The sequence below is a fragment of the Saccopteryx leptura genome, chromosome 2 (genome assembly GCF_036850995.1).
Source record: "Saccopteryx leptura isolate mSacLep1 chromosome 2, mSacLep1_pri_phased_curated, whole genome shotgun sequence".
NCBI lineage: Eukaryota > Metazoa > Chordata > Mammalia > Chiroptera > Emballonuridae > Saccopteryx > Saccopteryx leptura.
The window spans coordinates 6,467,345-6,493,363 of record NC_089504.1 but is presented as its reverse complement, the minus strand read 5'-3'; the positions used below and the strand labels follow the sequence as shown (position 1 = coordinate 6,493,363).

At 54.9% G+C, this 26,019-nt stretch overlaps 1 protein-coding gene across 5 annotated transcripts in view; it reads left to right on the top strand.

The window, feature by feature from the left end:
- USP20 (ubiquitin specific peptidase 20) overlaps window positions 1-26,019 on the top strand; it is a 37,523-nt gene that overhangs the window by 2,227 nt on the left and 9,277 nt on the right. For 2 of the 5 annotated variants that reach the window (XR_010749164.1, XM_066366921.1), the window contains exons 2-14: window positions 10,153-10,249; window positions 13,062-13,115; window positions 14,882-14,944; window positions 15,493-15,672; window positions 16,714-16,810; window positions 17,277-17,346; window positions 18,034-18,147; window positions 19,302-19,380; window positions 23,010-23,457; window positions 23,823-23,963; window positions 24,668-24,783; window positions 25,031-25,203; window positions 25,840-25,934. Coding sequence is in view for 4 of the 5 variants with exons in the window: in XM_066366921.1 (XP_066223018.1) it covers window positions 10,169-10,249; window positions 13,062-13,115; window positions 14,882-14,944; window positions 15,493-15,672; window positions 16,714-16,810; window positions 17,277-17,346; window positions 18,034-18,147; window positions 19,302-19,380; window positions 23,010-23,457; window positions 23,823-23,963; window positions 24,668-24,783; window positions 25,031-25,203; window positions 25,840-25,934 (1,711 nt within the window). In the remaining variant the exon portion in view is untranslated. Of the gene's footprint in view, window positions 1-1,341; window positions 1,511-1,904; window positions 2,053-8,510; window positions 8,617-10,152; window positions 10,250-13,061; window positions 13,116-14,881; window positions 14,945-15,492; window positions 15,673-16,713; window positions 16,811-17,276; window positions 17,347-18,033; window positions 18,148-19,301; window positions 19,381-23,009; window positions 23,458-23,822; window positions 23,964-24,667; window positions 24,784-25,030; window positions 25,204-25,839; window positions 25,935-26,019 lie in introns of those variants that run through there. The other 3 variants (XM_066366922.1, XM_066366923.1, XM_066366924.1) reach the window with 3 other exon arrangements.

The following is a 26,019-nucleotide window of genomic DNA, read 5'->3' as shown; positions in this document are numbered from 1 at the left end:
TGACTCCCAGCTGCTCTCAAGAGGGCCTGTTCCCAGGACCCAGTTCACTCAGCAGTGCACGTATCTCTCCCTTGCAGTCTTTGTTAAATGCCTACTGTGTGCACGCCATTTCTTTGCACCGAGGGTAGGGGGCGAAAGGCTAGGAAGGCAGACCTGGCTCTTTTTCAGCTGCGTCACTCCCTCGCTGTGTGACCTTGGTAAAGGGGCTTCCCATCTCGGAGTTTCCCTTCTTCCTCTAAAAGATCAGGAGCAGCAGCCCTCCCTCAAGAGAGTGTAGGTGGTTATCGTGTCCAGCTCAGGTTAGGCCCTAGATCTTGGGGCTCCTGCTGTTGAGTTAGGGTCACCTTTTCCAAAAGACCCCCTCCCTGCACCCACCTTAAGTAAGAGAAAAGGAATCTTTCATAGGTTTCTATTATGAAAAAACAAATCAAACTTACAGAAAAGTTATGCGAATAATAGAATGAAATCCCATGCATACCCTCCACCTAGATTCACCAATTATTAATATTTTAGCCCTATTTACTCTATATATATACTCATTATCATCATCATTATTATTGCCAATCTATTTAAGACTAAGTTGCAGATATCATGAATCATCTTTACCCCTAAATATCTCAGGGGAATCATCTAAGACCAAGGGCATTATCATTCACAACCAGAAAACAGTTACATCTTCAGAAACTCTAATGTTGATAGAATGCCATGTTAGTCTGCTAGGGCTGCCATGAAGTACACCAGACTGAGTGACTGAAACAACAGAAATTAATTTTCCCACCGTTCTGGAGTCTGGAAGTTCACGATCAAGGTGTCCACAGATTTGGTTCCTTCTGAGACCTCGCTCCTTGGCTTGTCGTCAGTCACCTTGCTGTGTCCTCACATGGTCCTTTCTCTGTGCGTGTCCTTGATGCCCCCTTTTGTGTCCAAATTTCTTCCTCTGAGGAGGAGACCAGTCAGAGTGGATTAAGGTCCACCCTAAATACCTCATTTGAACTTAATTACCTCTTTAAAGACCCTGTCTCCAGAGATCAAAGGGGCCAGAGGAAAAGAGGACAGAAGGAAAGGGGGGATGATAGGATGGGATAAACCTGAAGGGAAGGGGGGAGGGCGCTATGGGGAGGGGGAGATGTTGAGGGGAATACGGGGGAGGGGGGATGCATTTGGGGCAACACTAGAATCTATGTAAACACAAAAAGAAGAAGAAAAAAAGACCCTGTCTCCAAATAAGATTCCGTGCCGAGGTACTGGGGCTAGGGCTTCCACGTAAATTTAGGGGCACAGCTCAGTCCATATTCTGATTTGTCAGTAGTCCCACTAATGCCCCTTTTCCCATTAATCCAGGGTCCAGTTTAGTCATGTTCTGCAGTGCCTTGTATCTGGAAGTCACGAAGGGAATCAAGTCCCTGGCAGCAGTGGCGATGGCCGCCTAGGAACAGGAGAGCTGTCGGAGAGGCTTCACTCCCTGGGCTTCCGTCTCCCGGCTTTAGTTTGATGTCAGAAGCACCACGAGGTGAGCTTGGATCTTAGAAAGCAACACTGAGAATCAGCACTCCCGGGTGTGTGTCGTACTCGGTCCACACAGTACATTTCTTGGCTGGGCCGGTCAGGCCCGGCTGCCCTGGGCGATGGAGCCCTGAGTGAAAAGCTGTTGGAAGCATGTGAGTTACATTCCTACCAATCTCAGTTTCCTGACCGATAAAATATAAAACATGGCCAGTGACACAAATTATAGGACTAAATATTTTTTGAGTATCCTTGCTGTGCAGATAAATGCAAACTGAGCCACCCTGAAAGTCCACGTGATCAGAAGCCGTTAGGGTACCTGCATCCGTGCACTGTCTCCTCCATCCCTTCAGTAGCCCTGTTTCTGTCTTCATCGCACTTCACAGATGAGGAAACTGAGGGTTGAGTGGCTTACCTAGAAACACACAGCTTGCAAGCAACAAGAGCGAGGAGCTGAACGCAGGGCTGGCCATCTTGTTACTGCCTTCTGTAGTTACAGTCCACTCCAGGGTTGATGTGTGCGAAACAGCCAGCGTGTTGCGATAAAAGGTGGCTGCCCTTTGTCCTAACATCCCCGGTGGCTGCACACGTAGCCTGGTGCTGAAATCTGGAACTCTGAGCCCCGTGAGGGCGGACCGTGCCTGGCCCAGTTTCCATTATCCACCTCATTGCCTGAGGGAGGGGCCCTCTCAGTGTTAGCTGGGGACCAAGATAAAGCAGAGGGAAAACTTGGACAGCTGAGATAAGTAAGGCACAGTCCTCGCAGACATGCGGACGCCTCGTGCTTCAGGTTCTCTGTGAAGAATGTTAAGCACCCTCTGTTCTGGGTATCCCCGCTCAACGTTTTCCATTCATATAAACCAAGGCTTAACCATTAACTTAAAAAAAAATGTTAGTGAATCTTAAATTTTCTATGTTGGGTATGCTAAGTGGGCACATACATCTGTATAATCTTTCTGGAGGGATGTTTGTCGATTTATATCTGGAGGCTTCTAAACATCCATTTTTGACCCAGTAATTTTTCTTTTGGTCAAAGATGTAGTCATTCATATTCCAAAATATTGCTGACGCCTTATTTATGTAGGCAAAACACACACACAAATACCCTAAGTGTCCACAGTAGGAAAGTAGTTAAGTAAGGTATATGTAACTTAAATTGGACTTGTTATACTATATTATTCAGCCATTAGAGATGAAGTTTTTGGCCACGGCCAGATAGCATTGTCCCAGAGTACAGAGGTTGCAAAGGTCAACCCCTGGTTCAATCCCTGGTCAGTACACATACAGCCATTAAATACTGACTGGGAAGTCACTGTGTTCCAGACGCTGTTTTAGGCATTTTGGATACAACTGTGACCAAAAGAGCTCCCTGTCCTCAGGGCGCCTGCATTCTTGAGTAGAGACAGGCATTCAACTAGGACGACAGAAATGGGTCTTTATCCCATGGTGTGGAGCATGCTCAGTACAGGTTGGACTGGAGAGAGGGCCTGTCTTGGGGGAGAGGCTAGTGGCTGTGACAGCCTCCAGCAGGGTGGCCAGCAGATGCCTTCACTGGTCAGGGGACAGTGAAGCCAGGCCTGAAGGATGGGAGCACAGAGGCATGTGAGCAGTGTGACAGTGCATCGAATGGGACGAGCATCTGTCCTGCTCCTTGACGCTTTCACTTCCTAATCTCTCTTCCTGCCCAGCTTTTTCAAATCTTTTTATTTATTTATTTTTAATTTTTTTTCTAAAGTTAGAAGCGGGAAGCAGTCAGACAGACTCCTGCATGCACCCGACCAGGATCCACCTGGCATGGGGCCAATGCTCTGCCCATCTGGGGTGTTGCTCCGTTGCAGCTGGAGCCATTCTAGCGCCTGAGGCAGAGGCCACAGAGCCATCCTCAGCACTTGGGCCAACTTTGCTCCAATGGAGCCTTGGCTGCGGGAGGGAAAGAGAGAGACAGAGAGGAAGGAAAGGGGGAGGGGTGGAGAAGCAGATGGGTGATTCTCCTGTGTGCCCTGGCCGGGAATTGAATCAAATCTTTTTAATGGTGTCATACTATGTATCCTCCTGCAACTTTTAAAAAAGTAAAGAGAACTTAGGAAAGTTATCATCTTATAAGGTGTCATCTTAATCGTTCTCCGGTGTCCTGTACAGTGTTCATTCACATGACGCCACCATACCCGCTATCCAGCTCCAGGACTTTGTAATCATTTCCAACAAAATCCGTCCCCATGACTCCCTGACGCCCCATTCTCCCCCCCAGCCCCCGGCACCCACCATTCTCCTTCCTGTCTCTATGGGCTTGACTGCTCTGGGGACCTCATATAAGTGGATTCACACAGTATGTGCCCTTTTGTGTCTGGCTTATTCACTCAGCATGTTTTCAAGGTTCACTGTGTTGCAGCAGGTGTCAGAGTCTCCTTTTCAAGGCTGGATCCTATTCCCTTGTGTGGGTGGACCACATTCTGTCTCTCCAGTTATCTTTCTGTGGACACTCAGCTTGCTCTCACCTTGGGCTCCGGAGACTCATGCTGCTATAAGCGTGGGTGCGCGAAGACCTGGTCAAGTCCCTGTGTTCCAGCACGTGCCCAGGAGCGGGACGGCTGGGTCATCGGTGATGCTGTGTTTGATTCCCGAGGTGCTTCCATGCTGTTTTCCGTAGTAGAAGGTGTATCTACATCCACCAACGGTGCACAAGTTTCAGTTTCTCTGCATTGTCTCTAACACTTGTTCTTTTCTGTTTTCTTTTTCTTTTTTATTTCTCTGAAGTGAGAAAAGGGAGGCAGAGAGACAGACTCCTGCTTGTGCCCAACCAGGATCCACCCGGCATGCCCACCAGGGGGCGATGCTCTGCCCATCTGGGCTGTTGCTTCATTGCAACTGGAGCCATTTTTTTAGCGTCTGAGGCAGAGGCCATGGATCCATCCTCAGCGTCCGGACCAACTTTGCTCCAGTGGAGCCTTGGCTGCGGGAGGGGAAGAGAGAGAGAGAGAAAGGAGAGGGGGAGGGGTAGAGAAGCAGGTGGGCACCTCTCCTGTGTGCCCTGGCCAGGAATCGAACCCAGGACTTCCACACGCCAGGCCAATGCTCTACCACTGAGCCAACCGGCCAGGGCCTTCTTCTTTTTTTATTTTTTCCGTTAGTAGCCGTCCCAATAGGTGAGACATGGTACAACTTGTTTTTATTACTGAGCATTCTCTGAGATTTTTATCTGTATTAATAATATAGGTCTCAGTCACTTACTTTATTCCAGAGTTTTAAATCAATATTTTGAAGTAGAATTTATATCCAATAATCTGCATGCTTTCAGAGAGCGTTGTCAAATGGCGCCTCTTTGCCTCCCCACCCTAGCCCCAGACAACACTGAGATGCTTTCTGTCACTGCAGACAAGTTGTGATTTCAAGTGCTTTTGATCAACTTTACTGAGGTGTAATTTACATAAAATAAAAATGCAGGCGACTTCCCTGGCCTCCATCTTTCTTTCTTCGGGGCCAGGGAACCTCGCTGGGCGGGATGCGTGCTCTGTACTCAATAAAGCCTTTTGTTATTCCACACTTGGTGGCTCTGGCCCCTTCATTCCTTCTCGGCGGGGAAAAATACCTTACATTTTGGTGCCAAAACCCAGGAGGAGTTGAAGTCCACAAGGACCGCTCCTCTTCCTCATCCCCTCCGAGAAAGAACCAGGATCTCCGACCTTCCACCCACTTTGGCACACGGTGCGGTAAGTCCCCTGCCTCCGGCCACCCTTGTGTTCTTTCCTCCGAGACTCCCTGTCCGAAATCGTAACTACATCAGGGAAGTCTTTCCGTCCGAGTGCGTGTGCTTGTGGAGACATCCCAAGCATATCCACTTTACCTTATCCATCTGTGGCCAGACCTTGAGATTTAGGATGCTAATACTCAAATCTGACCACTCCGAGAACTGAGGGCAGCTGTGGGGGCACAGGAATCTTCCTCCATAAAGAAGAAGAAACTGTTCTTCTCTGCTGTGGCCAGGCCACAGAACCCACTGAATTAGCCTCCTGAAGGGACTTTCGGTTTTAACACCCTCACCAATTTTACTATCGCCAAAAAAGCTGGGGACTGATTGGAGATCTCTTACATACACGGCTTCTAATTATTTGCGCACCCGTCCTTAGTCTCTGTGCCGCCTGTTCCACCGCACAGGCCTTTTTCTGGCCAGAGAAACCTGACCTAAAACCTCCACTCCTGATCTTTCCTTCTCCGCGGACTCCCAACTCTCTCTCCCTCCTGTCTGACCCCCGGGGGCACCCCTCTCGGGACTTTTCTCTGGTCTCTCTGCGGACCTCTTTTGTGCTCGAGTCTCTTCCCTCTGAGAGCCCCCTCCCCTCCCTTCGCAAAATCTTGTTTAGGCCAGGGCACACAGGAGAAGCGCCCATTTGCTTCTCCACCCCTCTGCCGCACTTTCCTCTCTGTCTCTCTCTTCCCCTCCCGCAGCCAAGGCTCCATTGGAGCAAAGATGGCCCGGGCGCTGGGGATGGCTCTGTGGCCTCTACCTCAGGCGCTAGAGTGGCTCTGGTCGCAACATGGCGACGCCCAGGATGGGCAGAGCATCACCCCCCCGGTGGGCAGAGCGTCGCCCCTGGTGAGCGTGCCGGGGGGATCCCGGTCGGGCGCATGCGGGAGTCTGTCTGACTGTCTCTCCCTGTTTCCAGCTTCAGAAAAATGAAAAAAGAAAAAAAAAATGCATGCACTTTTCAGCTATACTTCCCAAGGTTTGACCTGGTTAAATCCCACCCCAGTCAAGATCTAGAACATTCCAACACCACAGAAAGTTCCCTCTTGCCTCTTTGTGGTGTAGCCTCACCCTCCGCCCCAGGCAAGCACTGGTCCAGTTTCTCGCGCCGAGGATTATTTTTGTCTACAGACACGCACTGCATGACGACTTTGGTCAGTGATGGACCACAGATATGACGCTCCTGTAAGACTATAATGGAGCTAAAAGTTCCTAGCGAGGTCGTAGCCATTGTGCTGTTGTGACATCGTAGCGTAAGGCAGCACCCACATTTGTGGTGATGCTGGTGTAAGCACACCACTGTCCGTAGTGCAAGAGTACAGGAGGTACAATTATGTGCGGGGCACGAGGTTTGATGACAACAGTAAGTAGCTCGCTGGTTTATGCACTTACTATGCTTTTCATCATTAGCGTGTACTCTACTCATAAAAATAGTTTGCTGTAGCTGTTCACCATTTTTGGTGGCTCGGTAGTGCAACGGTGTGTGACTGTCACTGTTTACCTCGTTGCCTGTTGCTCACTGAGATGATATATAGTGTCCCCCAGTATAAGCAGTGCTACAGAATAGCTTTGTTTCCTGTCTTTGTGGACACCCTTGATTACTTGCTTAGAAAAAAATGTGGAGCCAGGTTAACGCTCTGGACTATTCTTTGCCATTTGCCTTATTTACTTATTTATTTATTGAGAATTTTTATGAGTTTATTTGAGCCAAACTGATGACGTATGCCAGGGAGCAAGATCTCCAATACTCCGGTTATTTAAACCGGTGATTTGTGTGTGCAGCGGGGTGTAGATTGCCAGTGATCGGGGCTCCCTTTGGTGAGGCCAGACAGCACAGGGCGGTAGCGTCGGGGCCAGCAGAACGGGGAGTAGGCCCAGGTGGTTTTGTCAAGCCCTTGAGCTAAGAATTGTTTTAAAATTTAATTTTAACGAGAGAATAAGGAGAGAGAGAGAGAGAGAGAAACATCAATTTGTTGTTCACTTATTTATGCATTCACTGGTTGATTCTTATGCGTTCATTGGTGATTGAACCTGTAACCTTAGCATATTAGGACGACGCTCTAACCAAATGAGCTACCCAGCCAGGGCAAGAATAAAAAAAATACTTTTAATGAATTGTAAATAAAAAAACAAAAATAAGAGTATGTGTTAAGGATCGAAGTGGCAGCAGAGCCTGAAATATTTACCACCACCTGTACCTTTACAGAGACGTGTGCAGACCCCGGCTTTAGAGATGGGGGCAGAACGCCTCAGCGCCACGCCCACGGCCCTCAGCCAATGGCTGACCTGGGCGCGGTCCTTAGCTGCTTAGGCTCCGCTCTGTTTTCTTCATCAGCAGAACAGGGGCAGTGAGAGCACAGGCGTGTTAGCCACACGGCTTTTGGTTTTTCTATCTGAAATCACAGAAACTTAAATAGTTTGATTGTATGTGTGAATCAAGAGTGGGCCTGTCACCGTCATCCTTGTCGTGGGCACTGTTCCTGGCACTAGGCATCAAGCTTATAACCTGGCTGCACCATGTAGCTGGACACACGAGTTATATATCAAAGACACTTAACAAACAAGCAAACAAACCACATACTGCAGCTCAAAGTAACATGGGACCAAGTGCAAGCTGCTGAAAAGACCCCAGAATCTGGCTTTGAGTGAGGAGGCTTAGAATTGAGAACTTTGCACCTGTCATTGTCATGTGACCATTTTAAATGTTAGCTGCTAATCGCCACTGAGGAGAGGGGGCAGTGGTGACATGTGGATGACCCGGTTGTGCCTGCAGCCTGGGGCTGCTCAGGACTTGGGGGTCAGGAGTTCTGAGCAGCACAGTGTCATTGGGAGGCTCGAAGGATGATCTGAGGGTCCCAGTGACTTGTGCGGAAGGGACTGAGCCCTCTGTCCTGAGGGTTACAGGGCTGGGACGGCCACAAGGAGCCGTAGTTGGAGAGGCCCCGTGTCCCTCAGACCTCTGAAGGCCCCTCCTCGTGGGAACACAGAGGTAAGGCCCTGCCGTGCCCGGGAAGGGCCCGCTAGCGCTGCTGGTCGGCACTGAGTGACCAGAGAACAGTAGCACTACCTGAGGCACCCCGGCTTGTCTCCCCAGGCTCCCTGCCAGACCTGTCACTCTGGCCCTCTGCCCACCAGTGTCCACTGTCTACGGAGGATGTGGATGTTGGCTGCCCATGCCCGGGAAGGGCCCACTAGCGCTGCTGGTCGGCACTGAGTGACCAGAGAACAGTAGCATTACCTGAGGCACACCGGCTTGTCTCCCCAGGCTCCCAGCCAGAGACCTGTCACTCCGGCCCGCTGCCCACCAGTGTCCACTGTCTACGGAGGATGTGGATGTTGGCTGCTTCCTGGGGGCGTCGCTGTGCACAGAGGTAGGCCCTCAGGCACAGACTGAGGAAGGAGTATGGATTTTTCTTTTTAGGCAAAATAATAGAATTGGTTTGTTTGTTAGTTAGTTTGTTTGTTTTCCAAGTCCTTCTCTTTTAGAAAAACATACATGAATGAAATGATAGGCTATCTGGGATTTTCTGCAAAAAAGAGGAAGTGGGAGGTTGAGATGAAGGCAATCAAAGCTGGCCTCGAATTAATTGCTGAAGCTAGGTGGTGGTCAGGTGGGGGGCGTGATGCTGTAGTTCCGTCCACTCCCGCCTGGGTTTGCATTTTCAGTAAGTCAGAAAGAGAGAACGTGAGCAGGGGCCTTAAGGCTCCGACAAACCTGGGTCTCAGCTTTAGCTCCAGCACGCCTGTCTGTGAGACCTGGGCACGGAGGAGCCCTTGCCGGGGCTGTAAGACGGGGCTGGCTGCCACCGCCTCGGACAGTGCTGGGGGGAGCCTCACCTGGCACCTGGCACCTCGCCGGCCCACCTGTTCTGGCTGGGAGCCTGGGATGCCTGGCTGACCATCTGGGGTGGGGGAGGTGGCTCAGGAGAGGGGCCTGGGTGTCTACCTCCCTCTAGTGGACACATGGCCTCTGCCTTTCATTAACCCTTCTCTACTCCACTTACATCTTTGGCTGGTTTGGGCTTTCTTTTTCTTTTTCTTTTTCTTTTTTTGCAAGAGAGAGAGGGAGAGAGGGAGGCAGGAAGGGAAAGAGATGAGAAGCAGCAACTTGTAGTTGCGTCACTTTAGTTTTTCATTGATTGCTTCTCCTATGTACCTTGATAGGTAGGTGAGATGCTGGAGGGGGGGGGCTGCAGCCGAGCCAGTGACCCCTTGCTTAAGCCAGCAACCATGGGATCATGTTGATGATCTCATGATCAAACCAGCAACCCCGCGCTCAAGCTGGTAAGCCTGCGCTCAAGCCAGATGAGCCCACACTCAAACTTGTGACTCTGGGGATTTGAACCTGAGACCTCAGCATCCCAGGCTGATGCTCTTTCCACTGTAGCACCACTGGTCAGATGGTTTTGGACATTTCTTGGCAACAGTTTGGAGCTAGAATCAGCAGTCAGAGTCCTTGGTATGATTTCTGCTCAAATATTTGGGTGGTGGAGGCATTTATTCAGTTATTTATTTTTAAACATTGTCTTTTGAAATAATTATAGTTTACAGGAAGTTGCCAAAAATGTACCAGGAGGTCCTGCATGCCCCTCACCCAGTCCCGCCAGTGGTACCACACCTTTGGTGTGTCTGTGGTGCGGTATCACAGCCAGAAAGGTGACATTGACTGATTCCGACTCCACCAGTTCGCACAGGCCCATTGAGAACCCTCCGAGCAACCCAGGGGTGGTGTTCTGTTCACCCCAGCTCCCAGGCAAGAAGAGTGAGGCTCAGACAGGTGAAGCAACTTCCCCTGCTCACGAGCAGACGTCATGAGGCCCGCGTCCTGCACGGAACCACCCGCCTCCCTGCCTCCTTTAAGCAGCGTCTGCCGTATCTAACCTGGGACTCTTCTGTGTTTCCTGTAGGTGAGACCAGGCCAGGATGGGGGACTCCAGGGACCTTTGCCCTCACCTTGACTCTGTAGGGGAGGTGACCAAAGACAACTTGCTGCTTAAATCTAAGGTAAAGCGTCACACATTATGAGGCCGAGACCCACGCTCAGGGCTTCCACATTTCTGGAGTACCGACATTCCTGAAGCAGCAGAACTGGCTTCGCAACGGCCTCCGCTTCTCTGCGGGAGAGGCAAAGCTGGCGTCTGCTCGAGGGGCCTTCTGGGCCGGTGTCATCACTGTCAGCCACTGCCCCTCCCGCCTGTCTGGGAGGCACCGAGGCTCCGCCCATCCGCCCCCGCAGCAGGTGCGCAGAGCCTCTCTAGGGCAGGGAACCGGCAGCCCTGAGACTCTGCACTGAGACTGCGCTGAGACTCTGTGGACAGTATTTATTACCCGCGTGCCTGGGGGAGGGCTCAGGGTGACCCGCCATGAGGAGGTGGGCCTCTGAGAAGGGAGGATGTGTCACCGTCTTTCTATGTTAAATTAAAATTTTTCTGAATAGGTAAGACTCTCACATGGTTCAAAAATGAAAGATTATAAGAATAGAAATGGGCCTGACCTGTGGTGGCACAGTGGGTAAAAGCATCGACCTGGAACGCTGAGTCGGTTCGAAACCCCAGGCTTGCCTGGTCAAGGCACAAATGAGAGTTGATGCTTCCTGCTCCTCCCTCTGTTTTTTCAATCTCTTTCTTCTCTCTGTCTCTTTCTCTCTCTGTGTCTCCTCTCTCTAAAAAAATAAATAAATAAAATGTAAAAAATAAATAAATAAAAGAATAGAAATGGCCTGACCAGGTGGTGGCGCAGTGGATAGAGCGTCGGACTGGGATGCAGAGGACCCAGGTTTGAGACCCTGAGGTCGCCAGCTTGAACATGGGCTCATCTGGTTTGAGCAAAAGCTCACCAGCTTGGACCCAAGGTCGCTGGCTCCAGCAAGGGGTTACTCGGTCTGCTGTAGCCCCCCTGATTAGGGCACATATGAGAGAGTAATCAATGAACAACTAAGGTGCCGCAATGCGCAACGAAAAACTAATGATTGATGCTTCTCACCTCTCTCCGTTCCTGTCTGTCCCTGTCTATCCCTCTCTCTGACTCTCTCTCTGTCTCTGAAAAAAAAAAAGAATAGAAATGTGGGGCGCTCTCCCCCTCTGAGCACACCCACACCTTTCCTGTCCCGCCCCCCCCCCCAGGTCCCCTGAGCTCCAAGGCCCCTTCTTTGCCTCTGTAACTTGTTTCCTGGGCCCGTTTCTTCTACGACTCATTTTTTTAACCTCTGTGATTTTCTAAATAGACTTTCTCTTATTCAAGAAAAAGAGAAAGAAATGTCAAGAAGCCCCCTCCCGCCCCCTGTGCACACCCTCCCCAACCCACTCTCAGGTAACCACTTCCATTAGTTTATTTTGCATCTTTTCAGTTTCTTCATGCAAACATATGAAAATAGGCTTATTTTTCCTTTCCCCCTTTATTTCATAGAAGGTAGCATACTGGAGACCCTTTTATAGCGTGCTTAATTCACATGACAACGTGCCTTGGAGGTTCCTGACGGTGGTCCACTGGGACAGCTCTCCCATTGCTTGTCTTGTTGCACTCTGTTTCACCGTGTGGACTCTATAACCGACCCTCCGTGGGTGGACAGCTGGGCTCTTTGCCACCTACCGCTGGAGCAAGTGACGCTGTGATGAACGGTCTTGTAGAAATGTCACTGCTGCAGGGACAGAGCCCCACGCAGGGCACATTCCCAGAAGTGGGGTCGTTGGGTCGGGTTCTTAGGCATGTTGTCAGCTCTTTGTTCCGGGCATGCAGGCCGGTGTTCAGCCTCCCTGCACCAGCAGGTGCTGCTGGCCTTTGGCCTGAGCTGGTTTAGTCCTGGCCAGCATGAGGGATCAGTTCTTCAAAGTACCTGTGACTTCTTTTGAAGTAGCTTCGCTTCTTGTGCGGTTGGGAGGAGGGACTGCGCTAGGCCCTGCGCCTTTGCCTTGTCTGATGCTGAGTTTCTTTCCGAGTCTGCCCAGAGGACTAAGGGAACCCACCGGAGGACGTTTCCTCCAGAGGAGGCAGGAACGGGGGAGTGTGAGAACTGGGAGAGGACTGAGATGGGGAGGGGGAGGCAGAGCACGGGAAGGCGTGGGCTGGGCCGTGCAGCCTCTCGGAGTGTTTGGGTGAGAGCGGTTGGAGACATGTTAGGTCTGCGTTTCAGAGAGCATGCCTTCAGCACCTACAGAATGAAGCCAGCATGGTTTAAAGAGCCCCTCAGGGGGCGAGGTACAAGCTGGCAGCTCACAAGGAAGAAAAAGTAAACTATCTCGTGTGAGGCACTGAGCTCCATGATCACAGTGCGGGTTGAGAAACCCGTCCGCAGCTGGCTGGCGAAGGGCCCAGCCAGAGTTCCCGCGTTCTGTTATTAGAATGAGCAGGGGAGACATTGGTTGACAAGAAGAAGGCTCTGTCACTCAGATCACCAATAACCTGGTTGTTTTTTGTGGTCCACAAGTATATTGATCTAATTTGTACAGACCCTGTCACTGTCACAGGAGTACACAAAACAGGCCACCTCTTTTTCCTAGAGCCCATTGTCTGGGGGGGGGGGGGAGAAGAGAAGGTGTAATGAGATTGCAGATGAAGGGTCTAAGTCTCAATAATTGTATGGAAAATGTTTCTGCAGGCACATAATAAAACACAAGTCAAGCAATAAAGGGTAAAATGGGGAACAAATTTAGATCCATGGGCCGGTGAGAGCCTTTCTGGTGCAAACTAAGCGTCTAAGGGGAGACATTCAGTCCTGAGTGTCAGCGAGGTGGTGTGCCCTCCCCGGCTGGAGCGGCTGGGGCTCGGAGGGTCCCCCTCAGACTGTCACAGCTCCAGCTTTCTCCTTCGCCTCCCACAGGGCAGCTGTCAGACCTGTGGTGTTTCTGGGCCGAACCTGTGGGCCTGCCTCCAGGTAAGACGGAGCAGCTGCCGGGTGTGCTAGGCTGGGAACGCCTGTCCCCTCTGGGCCCTGCCGGAACCTTGGGCAGGGACACAGCGCGTGAATGTCTCAGGTGCGGTTCCCAAGCCAAGCAGACCCCGGAGTCAGCCAAGTCTCTGGCTGGCCACCTTGGCAGCCATTAAAAATGACAAGAGGAAAAAGCAGGTCTAAGAAAATTCTGGACGGGATGGGCCCATCTGCATAAGAGGCAGCATTTCCTACTCACACGTGCCTGTTAGTCTTGATTTAGTGTTCTTGCTCTGAGCCTGGGCACTTTTAGCAGCAGCCTGTCCCACTGATGACTAGGAGCCACGGCACAAGGACATCCCTGCCCTGTGGAGGGTGGGGGAGGGAACTCCAGGAGAAGATGCCTGTGATGGGCGTAGCAAGGGGTGTGGCTGTCCACAGCATCCAGTAGGATCTGGTCGTGTTTTGATTATTGTTTATTAAAAAGACCAACAGCCTGACCTGTGGTGGCGCAGTGGATCAAGCATCGACCTGGAAATGCTGAGGTCGCAGGTTCGAAACCCTGGGCTTGCCTGGTCAAGGCACATACGGGAGTTGATGCTTCCAGCTCCTCCCCCCTTCTCTCTCTCTGTCTCTCCTCTCTCTCTCTCTCTCCCTCTCTGTCTCTCTCTCCTCTCTCTCCCTCTCTGTCTCTCTCTCTCTCCCTTTCTGTCCTCTCTAAAAATGAATAAAATAAAAAATGAAAAAATTAAATAAATAAAAAAAGACCAACAACATATATCATAACATGATGGTTTTTGGTGGGTACTAGAATTATGGGTAATATTGATATATTGATTTTTCTCTAATTCTCTAGTATTTTTCAAATTTTCTACACACACGTTTTACATTTTAAAATCATACTAAAAATGACTTCATATTTTTTAAAAAACAAATGCAAGTAGAAAAAAAAAAGACAGCTTGAGGTGGTGACAATGTCACAGTTCAATTCTGTCTTTGCAGAAGACACAGGGCCCCCCGGGGGACCCTGGCTTCATCCTTTTGGTCCTGACACTCAGTATAAAAGAGATTGTAAGACACTATCTGGGCCCCCGAGTGGACGACAGGAAGTGTGAGACATGGTCCCGCCTCCTGGGAGCCCACAGTTCCCCCAGAGAGACAGATACAGAAACTTCATGCAGAAAACCACGTCCCTTCTGACTTGAAAGGCCCTCGCCAGCCTGTGCAGGGCTGACCACGGGTGGAAAGGCCCGCACGCGCTCCCGGGGAGACGCAGGCCCACCATGGGGAGGCCTGCCGTGGGGAGGCCCGCACTGGCCCTTGGTGGATGGGTAGATTTGGGAGGGGAGAGGGCAAGACCAGAGGCAGGGTGGTCAGGGCCATGCTGGCTGCACCACAAGGCACCGGATCGGCTCTGGGCCCCACCACCTCTGCCCATCCAGCATCCCCCACTAGAAAGTGGCTGAGACCCAGGCATCCCACCAGAACTGTAGACCCCAGTGACTGGCCCATCAGGAATTTGGTAAATAGGGACAAGTGGAGGCACAGAGGGTCTTTGCCCAGGACCAGCTGTGGCCCTGCCCAGGCTTTTTCCAGGAGAGGGAGGGACAGCTTCTCTGGAGCCTGAGGGGTAGACACCTGTGTTTCCGCAGAGTGGCGGAGCCTCCCTGTTGGACAGAGCCCTCTCAGGTGAAGGTGGGGGACGCCGGCTCACTGCGCTGGCACCCTCTCCTGGGCCACCCCCAATCCGCTCTCCTCCCCTCTTTTCCCAGGTCGCGTGCCCCTACGTTGGCTGTGGAGAATCCTTCGCTGATCATAGCACCATTCACGCGCAGGTGAGTGTGGCGGCCGGAGCAGGGCCCACGGTCAGGCAGCCCAGAGCTCCTGCCCCTGCTCCGGCCGCCTCCCGGCCCATCTCCCCGCTCTGGGCCTCACGGCTGTCTCCACAAAGTGGGAGTAATCACAGCACAGAAGCGGAGCTGAAACCCAGGCAGGCAGGCGCTTGCTCAGCGGCAGCCCTGCGTTCCTGGCAGGAGGCAGACTGGTTCGCAGCTCCAGGCCTCTGTCCCGGGGTCTTTGCTGAGAGCTGAGGGGCGATGCAGCCGACACCGGCTTGGGGCACCTGTTAGGCCTGTGTGTTCTTTTTTTCAAGATTTTATTTATTCATCTTAGAGAAGGGAGAGGAAGAGAGAGAGAAAGAGAGAGAGAGAGAAAGGGGGGAGGAGCAGAAAGCATCAACTCCAATATGCACCTTGACCAGGCAAGCCCAGGGTTTTGAACTGGCGACCTCAGTGTTCCAGGTCGAAGCTTTATCCGCCGCGCCACCACAGGTCAGACCCTAGGTCTGTGTGTCCTTGACCTTATTTTGGGCCTTGCTTTTTAGGTAAAAAAGCACAACCTGACGGTGAACCTGACCACGTTCCGGGTGTGGTGTTATGCCTGTGAGAAGGAGGTGTTCCTGGAGCCGCGGCTCCGGGCGGCTGGGGCCACGCTGCAGGAGCACAGGTGTTCCCGGCGGCCGGCGGCTCACCTGCCGGCCTCCTCACCCAGATTCTCTGAGCAGGTAAGGGCTACGGCAGGCTCAGCTCGCTCGGTTGTACTATGTGTCCGGGGCGGGGCGGTATGACCAGAGTCCCCGTGGAGCATGGATTAGTGTGTCCCAACAGTGCCTCTGCCTGGTCACCACTCCCTGGTGGCTTAGGGGCGCTCGTGTCAGCGGATGCTCACTGAACCCCACTCTGTATCCAGGCTTGTGTGAGGCGATGAGGACGCGCAGGTGACTGGGATCTGGGCCTCCCTCAGGGAGCGCACACGCCAGGGGGAGACCCCGTGTGTAAATGCAGGGCTTGGGTGAGCCCGAGCCAGGGGCCAGCGCAGACGCTGCCAGGCCTGGGAGAGCCCCTGGCAGCTCCAGATCTAAAACGGGTCCCAGGGCAATCATGAGTCGTCAGGGCTGTGACTTTCTCTGTGGGAAACGCCTGGAAACCACCCAGGCGATGCTCCGAGCAGGACGCCGTGCGGCCCTCACAGGTGGCTGGCTCAGCGAGCCCTCGCAACAGCCCGGCCTCGGGCTGGGGCTGTAAGCAGCTGTCTGGTTGGCCCGGAGCTCTGGGAGGCCTGGAGGTGTCTGCGCACTGCACCTCCTCCGCACTCAGGGACCTTCGTGTCACAGTGCTCAGTAGGGTTTGTGGAATACATTTGCAGATGTGGTAGCTGTTTGTGATTTTTTTTACAAAAAAGACTATAAAGTAACGCTTACAATAACATTGTATTGTGCTCTGTGTGTGTGTGTGTGTGCGCGTGCGTGCACAGGTCTATTAACAGTCAAAAATTTATACGAATACATATAGACTTTTGTTACATAGAGACTTTTAACTGGTTGCCTCAGGACAGTAGGATTGCATGTTGTTATTCTTTGTCTCTATTTTTCCCAAATGTATTATAAATGAAATAAATAATTATTATTCTCTATACAAGTTCCCAGGGCGGGGCCAGCAATTCCAGCTCTTTCCACCGGGTCCTCCACGCAGCAGGCCTGTCGGTGCCTCTCCCCCCTCCCCCCCTCCTCACCCCCTCTTGTCCTTTCTCCGGTTCTTGCACACAGGACTCTCCACCGCCCTCCCACCCTCTGAAAGCTGTCCCTATTGCCGTGGCCGATGAAGGAGAGTCCGAGTCGGAGGACGACGACCTGAAACCTCGAGGTAGCGGCCCCAGAACAGGGGAGGCTGGTGGGCCAGGCTGGGGCCTCAGCTCTGGGTGGGGAGGCTGTGCCCGCACCGGGTGCTGGGCAGAGTGACGGCTGGCTTGTATACTGGTACGTCGTGGCTTCCCTTGGAGGGCCGGCTGCCCAGCCGAGTCCTGGAGGCTGGAGGGTCCTCCTGCCCGGTCTCCGTGTGTGACACTAGGAAGGCTGGCCCCTCTGCACAGACCCCCTTGCCCGTGGTGCGGACAGTGGGCCGGGAATGGATGGAGGGCAGTTGTCCTGTCTGAGACACTCAGGTGACCGTACTAGTGAGTGGAAACCACGTTAGCTTACTTGGCAGATCTCTGGGGGGAACCCCAGCCCCCCGTGTCCCCCTCTGGCTGGGTCCTGTCTCCAGGTGTGGACTGTGAGGGTCCCACGCGGGGCAGGCGCTCACCTGCCCTCCCCCATGCACCGGTTTCTAGGCCTGACGGGCATGAAGAACCTTGGGAACTCCTGCTACATGAACGCGGCCCTGCAGGCCCTGTCCAACTGGTAGGTTGTCCCACATCTGGGAGTGGGGCCGAGGAGCTGTCCAAATTTCCTTCCTTTTTTTCTTTTGCCAGAGAGATAGAGACAGGAAGGGAGAGAGATGAGAAGCATCAGCTCATAGTTGTGTCACTTTAGTTGTTCACTGCTTGCTTCTCAGACATGCCTTGATCAGGGGCTCCAGCTGAGCTAATGACCCTTTGCTCAAGCCAGCGACCATGGGATCATGTCGATGATCCCACGCTCAAGCAGAAGACCCCACTCTAAAGCTGGCATGACCATGCTCAAGCCGGCGCCCTCAGGGTTTCAACCTGGGGTCTCAGCGTCACGGGTCAGTGCTCTAGCCACTGCACCACCACCAGTCCGGCAAAATTTCCCCTTCTTAATAGGACATCAGTCACATTGGATTAGGGCCTACCCTGATGATGTCATTTTAATGGAATCATCTTTTTAAAGACCCTGTATTCAAAAACAGTCCCGTTCTGAGGCACTGGGGGTTAGGACTTCAACATATAAATTTGCGGGACAGAATTCAGCACGTGGCAGGCATCCACAGGCATCTTCAGCTCCAGGCGCTGCAGTGTGCCCCCCCCCCCCCACACACAGAGCTTGCACCTCTCCTGGTTGGTTTTAAATAATGCCGCATGCCCCTTCTCTCCCCTGACCCGACCCACTCCACTCCCCGTGCCCCAGCCCCCCGCTGACCCAGTTCTTCCTAGAGTGTGGAGGTCTGGTGCGCACAGACAAGAAGCCAGCCCTGTGCAAGAGCTACCAGAAGCTGGTGTCTGAGGTCTGGCACAGAAGACGGTGAGTGGCAGCCCGACTGGGGCAGGTGTCTGGGGCTGGGTGGGGATTTCCTCTCTGCTGCTCCGGGGGCACTTCCTAGGCACTCAGCCCCGGGGGCCCTTGCTGCACTGTGCCCTTGGCAATGCTGAAGGCAACGCTTCGGGCAACCCTAGGAGGTGGGGGGCATTGCAGGCTCTGCTTTATAGCTGGGGAAGCTGAGTTTCAGAGAGACTGACGGGGCCTGCTCGAGGTCACAACTAATGAGAGAGGGAGCTAGAATTTGAACCTGGTGCTGCTTGCAGCCGAAGCCACGTCACAGGTGTGAGTGCCAAGGCCCAGACAGCCATCGTGACCGCTCCTGAGTCCCAGCCGTGGCTGTGCGCAGGAAGACCTCCTAGGTGGTGACTGGCGCTTTAGCTCAGTGGGACATGAATTAAAGAGCAGGAGCTTAGATTAGACCCATTTCTCCAGAAAAAGTAAAAAGTGGGAAAATTTAAAATGAAGGTTTAGAAATTTTTAAATGCAGAAACAGATCATAAAGTAGTATGATGCTATATAATTCCAATTTTGTAAAAGGCCACGTGTACTTACGTATATACATTGCATGTAATTTTGTGTATGTGCTTGTGTTTTCATGGAAAAATCTAGAAGTGTGCATGGTACTTTATCTCTGGGTGGTGCTGTTAGTGATATGTTTCTTTGTTGGGCTTTTCTGAAATTTTAGACTTTTCTTTTTCAGTTGCACTTGACATTCAGTATTATATTGGTTTCAGGTGGACAACGTGACGGTTAGACACGTACATCACCTCCCCAGTGAGGCCGCTGGTCAATCTAGTGCCCATCTGGCACCATGCTTGCTTACTGACTATATTTTATACTAGATTTTTCAGTAATGAACATGTATTACTTTTGAAATGAGAAAAACCAGAATAATTATTTTGGAATGGAAACAGTTTTAAAGTAGATTTGTCATGGGACTAGTGGGAAATGATGGCATCGGGTCAAGAGCTCGTGGCCGGGTGGGCCCGCTGGGGCTGCTGGCCAGTCACCACCTCCCGAAGGTGCAGGAAGCCCCTCGCGAGTCCGATCGGCCCTCCCGGCGGGCTGCCTGTCAGCCTTCAGGGGGTGGGAGCTCGGAGCAGGGCGCCTGCACTGACGGGTCTGGTCTCCTGCAGCCCGAGCTACGTGCTTCCTACCAGCCTGTCCCACGGGATCAAGTTGGTCAACCCGATGTTCCGAGGCTATGCCCAGCAGGTAGGCCATCTGAGCTGCCCCGGGGACACGCAGGGCCATTACCGACCAGGCCTTGCTTTGAAGCCGAGAACACCGTGGAAAACGGCGGCAGACGCTCCGTGCCGTGAGGGGGCCTGAGCCCTTCACGTTGAAGGTATTGGAGACTCCTAGCAACCTGCTGGGGTTCTCTCCCCGCCCACACACCTGACAGACGGGGAGACCGAGGCTCAGCGGCCAAGGCGCTTGCCCAGGGTACACGGCTGGTACACATGGTGGAGGGAAAATTTATTTATTTTATTTTTTTACAGAGAGAGAGAGAGAGAGAGGGATAGATAGGGACAGATAGACAGGAACAGAGAGAGATGAGAAGCATCAATTATCAGTTTTTTGTTGTGGCACCTTAGTTGTTCATAGATTGCTTTCTCATATGTGCTTTGACCGGGGGGCTACAGCAGACCGAGTGACCCCTTGCTTGAGCCAGTGACCTTGGGCTCAAGCTGGTGAGCCTTGCTCAAACCAGATGAGCCTGCGCTCAAGCTGGCGACCTCAGGGTCTCGAACCTGGGTCTTCGCATCCCAGTCCGACGCTCTGTCCACTGCGCCACTGCCTGGTCAGGCGGTGGAGGGAGATTTGACCTCGGGCAGGCTGACTCCAGAATGTACCTCAGCACCATATTCCGAGTGGGATGTGGTTTCTCATTTTCCAAACCACAGGCAGAGTTTCACTTTTATTAAAATAAACATTTTATCAGAAGTCTTGTAAATCTAGAGCTCCCCTTTGAAACCGATATCTTCTGTTGCATAAAATAATGAGACTAAGATGAAGCAGAATGAAGCCACATAGAAATATCGGCCCCAACCCAAGCTGATCATGGTGCAGTTTCTGGCCCTGACTGTCACTCAGCTGGGGTTTCACTGCTGGGCTTGCCGGTGGAGCTGGCCCTGTCTGGGGTGCTGTTTCTGCTACCAGAACGTGGGGGGGCCAGGAGCGGCAGCGGTCATGTGAGGGACGCCTCGGCCCCCACCGCCCTGCCCCCCACCGCCCTGCCCCCGTCGCTTCCCTGGGCGAGCTGCTCGCCGCTTCTCTGCTCATCCCTCAGCTGGATGAGCACTAGGCTCCCAGCTGAGAAGCCCGGCGCTGCCTGAACACCACTCTTTCTGGCGAGTGATAATGTCTGCACAGGGATCAAAATCCAGCAGCTGCCGTTTATTAAGTCAGGTTGCCACCTGCCACATAGGCACAGCCCTGTTTGTCCCCACAGAACTCTTAGAGTGGGCCCTGTTGTCACCCCTGTGTTATTGGTAAGGAGCTGAGGCTCAGAGAGGTTCTGCAGCTCGCCCAGGTCACACAGCACAGGCCGCAGGGATGGGATCTAGGCCTAGGGGGAGCCGTCCCATCCCTCAGGGCCACCCTCATCCTGCCCGAGGTGCCTTGCTGGCCCTTGGACTCTCGGTGAGGACGCTGTGGAGTAGGGCCACTCGCCTGCTGCCTGACCTCCACCCAGATCGGGACATTTCTGAGTCTGACTTGTAGACACAGCCGTTGCCTCTCGGTGGCCAGAAGGTGCTGTAAAAGGAAGAACCAGAAAGAATAGTAGATGGTGTGTCGGGGGCCTGTTTTCTTTCTTCTTCTTTTTTTTTTTTTTTTGTATTTTTCCGAAGCTGGAAACGGGGAGAGACAGTCAGACTCCCACATGCGCCCGACCGGGATCCACCCGGCACGCCCACCAGGGGGCGATGCTCTGCCCCTCCGGGGCGTCACTTTGTTGCGACCAGAGCCACTCCAGCGCCTGGGGCAGAGGCCAAGGAGCCATCCCCAGCGCCCGGGCCAACTTTGCTCCAGTGGAGCCTCGGCTGTGGGAGGGGAAGAGAGAGACAGAGAGGAAGGAGAGGGGGAGGGGTGGAGAAGCAGATGGGCGCCTCTCCTGTGTGCCCTGGCCGGGAATCAAACCCGGGACTTCCGCACGCCAGGCCGACGCTCTACCGCTGAGCCAACCGGCCAGGGCCTAGGGGGCCTGTTTTCTAAAGAAGCTTTCAGTGCCCCTGACATGGGACTCATGTCTTCACCCCCCACCCTGACACCAGATAAGGAAGTGGTTAATTTCTCTGATCTTTGAGTTTGGCATTTTGCCCAAGGAAATCCATGCTGAGCACCCCCCCACACACAAGAATGGAGAGAGCGAGGCCCCCTCCCCATATCTGATGCGGGGCTTTGGGTGCTGGGCTGGGTCTGGCCACTGCACGATGCCTGCCCCCTGTGGTCAGGAGGTGGGCTGGGGGTGGGGGTGACATCCGGGCTTCACCCCAGGGGCCCAGCATAGCACGAAATGCCCCCAGCTTTAGGAGACCAGCTGCTGTCACCATCTTCAGACATTTTAAAAACCATGAGTTTTTGTTTGTTTTCTTAAGATTTTGTTTATTGACTTGACAGGGAAAGGAGAGAGAAGGGCGGGGGAGCGAGAGGTATCAGCTCAGAGTTGCCACACTTCAGTTGTTCGTTGGTAGCTTGTATGCGCCTTGACCGAGCAAGCCCAGGCCTTTGGACCGGCGGCCTCAGCGTTCCAGGTGGACACTATCCGCTGCACCAGCACAGGCCAGGCTGAGTAGTGTTGTTTAACCCCGGTCCGGTTTCCGGGTTTCTGGCGGGCCGGCACTGGGCCGCAGGCCGACGGTCGGGACACACCGCCCTAAAGCCCCTCCCAGGTGCACGTCGCTCTCGGCGAGGCTCAGGGGCCGGCTGTGCCAGAGACTGTGCTGCCCCGGCGTCCTGCTGGGCTGGTGACACAGTCAGAGAGCAGGCAGAGTAGAGTGTCACCACTGTGACTTGAGACCTGAAGTGACAGCTTAGCGCAAGTCATACCCAGTCTGTGGGAAGGTGAGGTCCTGTGCTCCTGCTCAGGGCCTGGGAAGGCGGGCATGGTGGCCGCAGCAGGGCTCCGAGAATGAGAGCAGGTCGAGGGTACAGGCGGCCTGGCCTGCAGGTGGCACTGCTGCCTGTGGAACTTAGCCGAGGCCTCGTGTCCCACGTCACCTTCCTTCTTTCTGGGGCTCCCTGCCTGCCCCCAGTGTCCCTTCCTTTAGAGAGCACGGTGACTTTAGTGGCTAAATGTGATACCTCTGCTCTCTCCCGCGCTGAGTCGGAAGCCAGGCTACAGGTGATGAAGAGCAGCAGCTGGGAGTCAGATAGACACGGTAGGAATCTCAGCTCCGCCACCTTACAGCTGCTGTGTGACCTGGCAGGGGACACTCACCCTCTCTGAGCCTCAGTGTGCTCAGCAGAGCGGGGGTTAGGACAGGCTGCCATGGAGGGTTCTGGGAGGAGTCGACCGGTACACCCGCACAGGGCACCAGTGAGGACCTGCTAGATGAAGTGACTGGCCTGACCTGTGGTGGCACCGTGGATAAAACATCGACGTGGAACGCCGAGGTCGCTGGTTCAAAACCCTGGGCTTGCCTGGTCAAAGCACATATGGGAGTTGATGCTTCCTGCTCCTCCTCCCCCCTCTCTCCCTCTCCCCCCTCTCTCTAAAATGAATAAATAAAATCTTTAAAAAAAAGTGACTATTGTCATCAGAAGCAGCAGGGGGCTTGTGGCAGGCTCCTCCCACCCCGGGGAAGCCCTGCTGACGGCCCACCCGCCCCTGGTTCCAGGACACTCAGGAGTTCCTGCGTTGCCTGATGGACCAGCTGCATGAGGAGCTCAAGGAGCCAGTGTTGGCAGCAGCAACGACCCTGTCGGAGGCCCGGGACTCGGACTCCAGTGACACGGATGAGAAGAGGGAGAGTGACCGGAGCCCATCCGAGGACGAGTTTCTGTCCTGTGACTCAGGCAGCGACAGGGGTGAGGGCGACGGGCAGGGGCGCAGTGGAGGCGGCTCGCAAGCTGAGACGGAGCTGCTGATCGGGGACGAGGCGGGCCGCGCCATCTCCGAGAAGGAGCGGATGAAGGACCGCAAGTTCTCCTGGGGCCAGCAGCGCACGAACTCGGAGCAAGTGGACGAGGACGCCGATGTGGACACCGCCGTGGCCACCCTGGACCACCGGCCCCCAGAGGCTCAGCCGCCTTCCCCACAGTCCACCAGCCCCTGCCGGACTCCAGGTACCGGCCGGCCGGCCGCCCGGGGAACCACAGCTGTTTGTCCAGCACCTCCTGCAGGACGAGCACCGACATGCTCAGTTTGCCCCCACTGGGGTCTCCCACGAGGCCCAGCTGGGTGAGAAGTGGGCTCAGTGATGTGTCCAGGCTCATAAAGCTGATAAAGCTGGGGTGGGACTCAGAGCCCCCCGGAGCCGAGTCCTCTGCGGTAAACATGAGGTGTGTGCGTGGGCACAGACGGGGCACATGGTGGGCTCAGGCCTCAGTCCCTGTAGGAGGTGCTGGTGGGTCGTCCCTGCCCCCCTCCACTCCAGGCCCCGGAGCTGGCTCTGCCGCCCTGGCCAGCACGGCCGCCTCTCTGCCCACAGAGCCCGACAACGAGGCCCACATGCGCAGCACGTCTCGGCCCTGCAGCCCCGTCCGCCGCCACGAGGGCCACGCCAAGCTGGCCAGCAGCCCCCCTCGAGCGAGCCCCGTGAGGGTGGGGCCAGCCTATGTGCTCAAGAAAGGTTTGTGGGCCGGCTGGGTGGGCGGGCTCCGCGCCTGTTCTCAGGGTGGGGAGGGGACATCCTGCCAAACCCCCGGGACACGAGTGGGGAGCCCCACCTTACGGACCATGCCTGAGGCGCCAGGAGATGAATTGCACACCCGGCCAGAGATAGGGCCCCACGTGCTGGCCAGGCACACCCCAGCTCTGGCCCCTGGGCCCAGGCAGGCCAGGGGGGTGGCCCTAGTTCCCGCTGTGCCCCCAGCCCAGGTGCTGAGCACGGGCAGCCGGGGGGGTGGCCCTAGTTCCCGCTGTGTCCCCAGCCCAGGTGCCGAGCACGGGCAGCCAGGGGGTGGCCCTAGTTCCCGCTGTGCCCCCAGCCCAGGTGCTGAGCTCGGGCAGCCAGGGGGTGGCCCTAGTTCCCGCTGTGCCCCCAGCCCAGGTGCTGAGCACGGGCAGCCAGGGGGTGGCCCTAGTTCCCGCTGTGCCCCCAGCCCAGGTGCTGAGCACGGGCAGCCAGGGGGGTGGCCCTAGTTCCCGCTGCGCCCCCAGCCCAGGTGCTGAGCACGGGCAGCCGGGGGGGTGGCCCTAGTTCCCGCTGTGCCCCCAGCCCAGGTGCTGAGCACGGGCAGCCGGGGGGGTGGCCCTAGTTCCCGCTGTGCCCCCAGCCCAGGTGCTGAGCACGGGCAGCCGGGGGGGTGGCCCTAGTTCCCGCTGTGCCCCCAGCCCAGGTGCTGAGCACGGGCAGCCGGCGGAGGAAGGAGCAGCGCTACCGCAGCGTCATCTCTGACATCTTCGACGGCTCCATCCTCAGCCTGGTGCAGTGTCTCACCTGTGACCGGGTGAGTGCCCGGCAGTGGGGAGGGACTGCTGCCTGCAGCAGCCTCAGCAGCCTCAGCTGGGGGCGGGGGTGGGGTGAGAGGGCACTTGTCACCTGATGCCCCTGCCTTCCTCCAGGAGGAGGGCTGGGGAGCAGCCCCCTGCCTCACCTGCAGGCTGATGGCTGGGGATTGGGGTGCAGACGCTGCTTGGTCCGAGCAGGGTGGAACTCTAGAAGGTGGAGACCCAGGCTGACCTTTAACCCCACAGGTGTCCACTACGGTGGAGACATTTCAGGACCTCTCACTGCCCATTCCTGGCAAGGAGGACCTGGCCAAGCTCCACTCGGCCATCTACCAGAATGTGCCAGCCAAGCCGGGCGCCTGTGGGGACGGCTACAGCGCCCAGGGCTGGCTTGCCTTCATCGTGGAGTACATCCGACGGTACGCCCCTCCACCCGCTGCAGACACAGGACTGTCCCGGCCCAGCCTTCCTGGGACTCATGGCCAGGGCAGGTGACAGACCCTAAACAGCAAAGTATGTGTTTGGAGGCATGACCAAGCCCAGAGGGGCGCAAGGCTGAAGGATGTGTGGTACTGGCTAAGTGGGGTGGGGGCGTCCCTTGTCTGTACGGGGATGGCCTGAGTTGGGTGGGCCCTCGGACTGGAAGGCAGGTAATGACAGGAGTGGCCAAGCAGCAGCTAGAAAGGAGGGTGGCAGCTGGACTGCAGGCCTGGCCCTGGCGGAGGGCAACAGGCTTTCCATAGCCCCCTGGTGCCCGTGGCCTGCTTTAGCAGCCTGGCCTAGGAACCTGTGCTGTGCCTGGGGCATGGCCAGCGTGGCCAGGGCCCCTCACAGATGGCGAAGGAGAGGCTCAGGGAGAGATGACGTCACTCTCCAAGGGCACTGAGCTGCTGGCTGGTGGCCCCAGGTATCTGGCTCCAGACTCTGTCCATGCCACCACCCACTGGGCCAAGATGCCTTCCTGGGCCCAGGTTGGCCTCAGCCCAGAGGTCCCCAACTCTGACCCTTGCCCAGGGTCTAGCAGCATCCCTGCCACCCCCTTTCTGTCTCCATAGGTTCGTGGTATCCTGTACCCCCAGCTGGTTCTGGGGGCCGGTCATCACCCTGGAAGACTGCCTCGCTGCCTTCTTTGCCGCTGATGAGCTGAAGGGTGAGGAGGCTAGGCCGGCGTGGGCGGGCTCGCTGGGTTGGCACGCAGCGCCAGGTTCCCGGGTCTCACCCATCAGTGTCCCGAG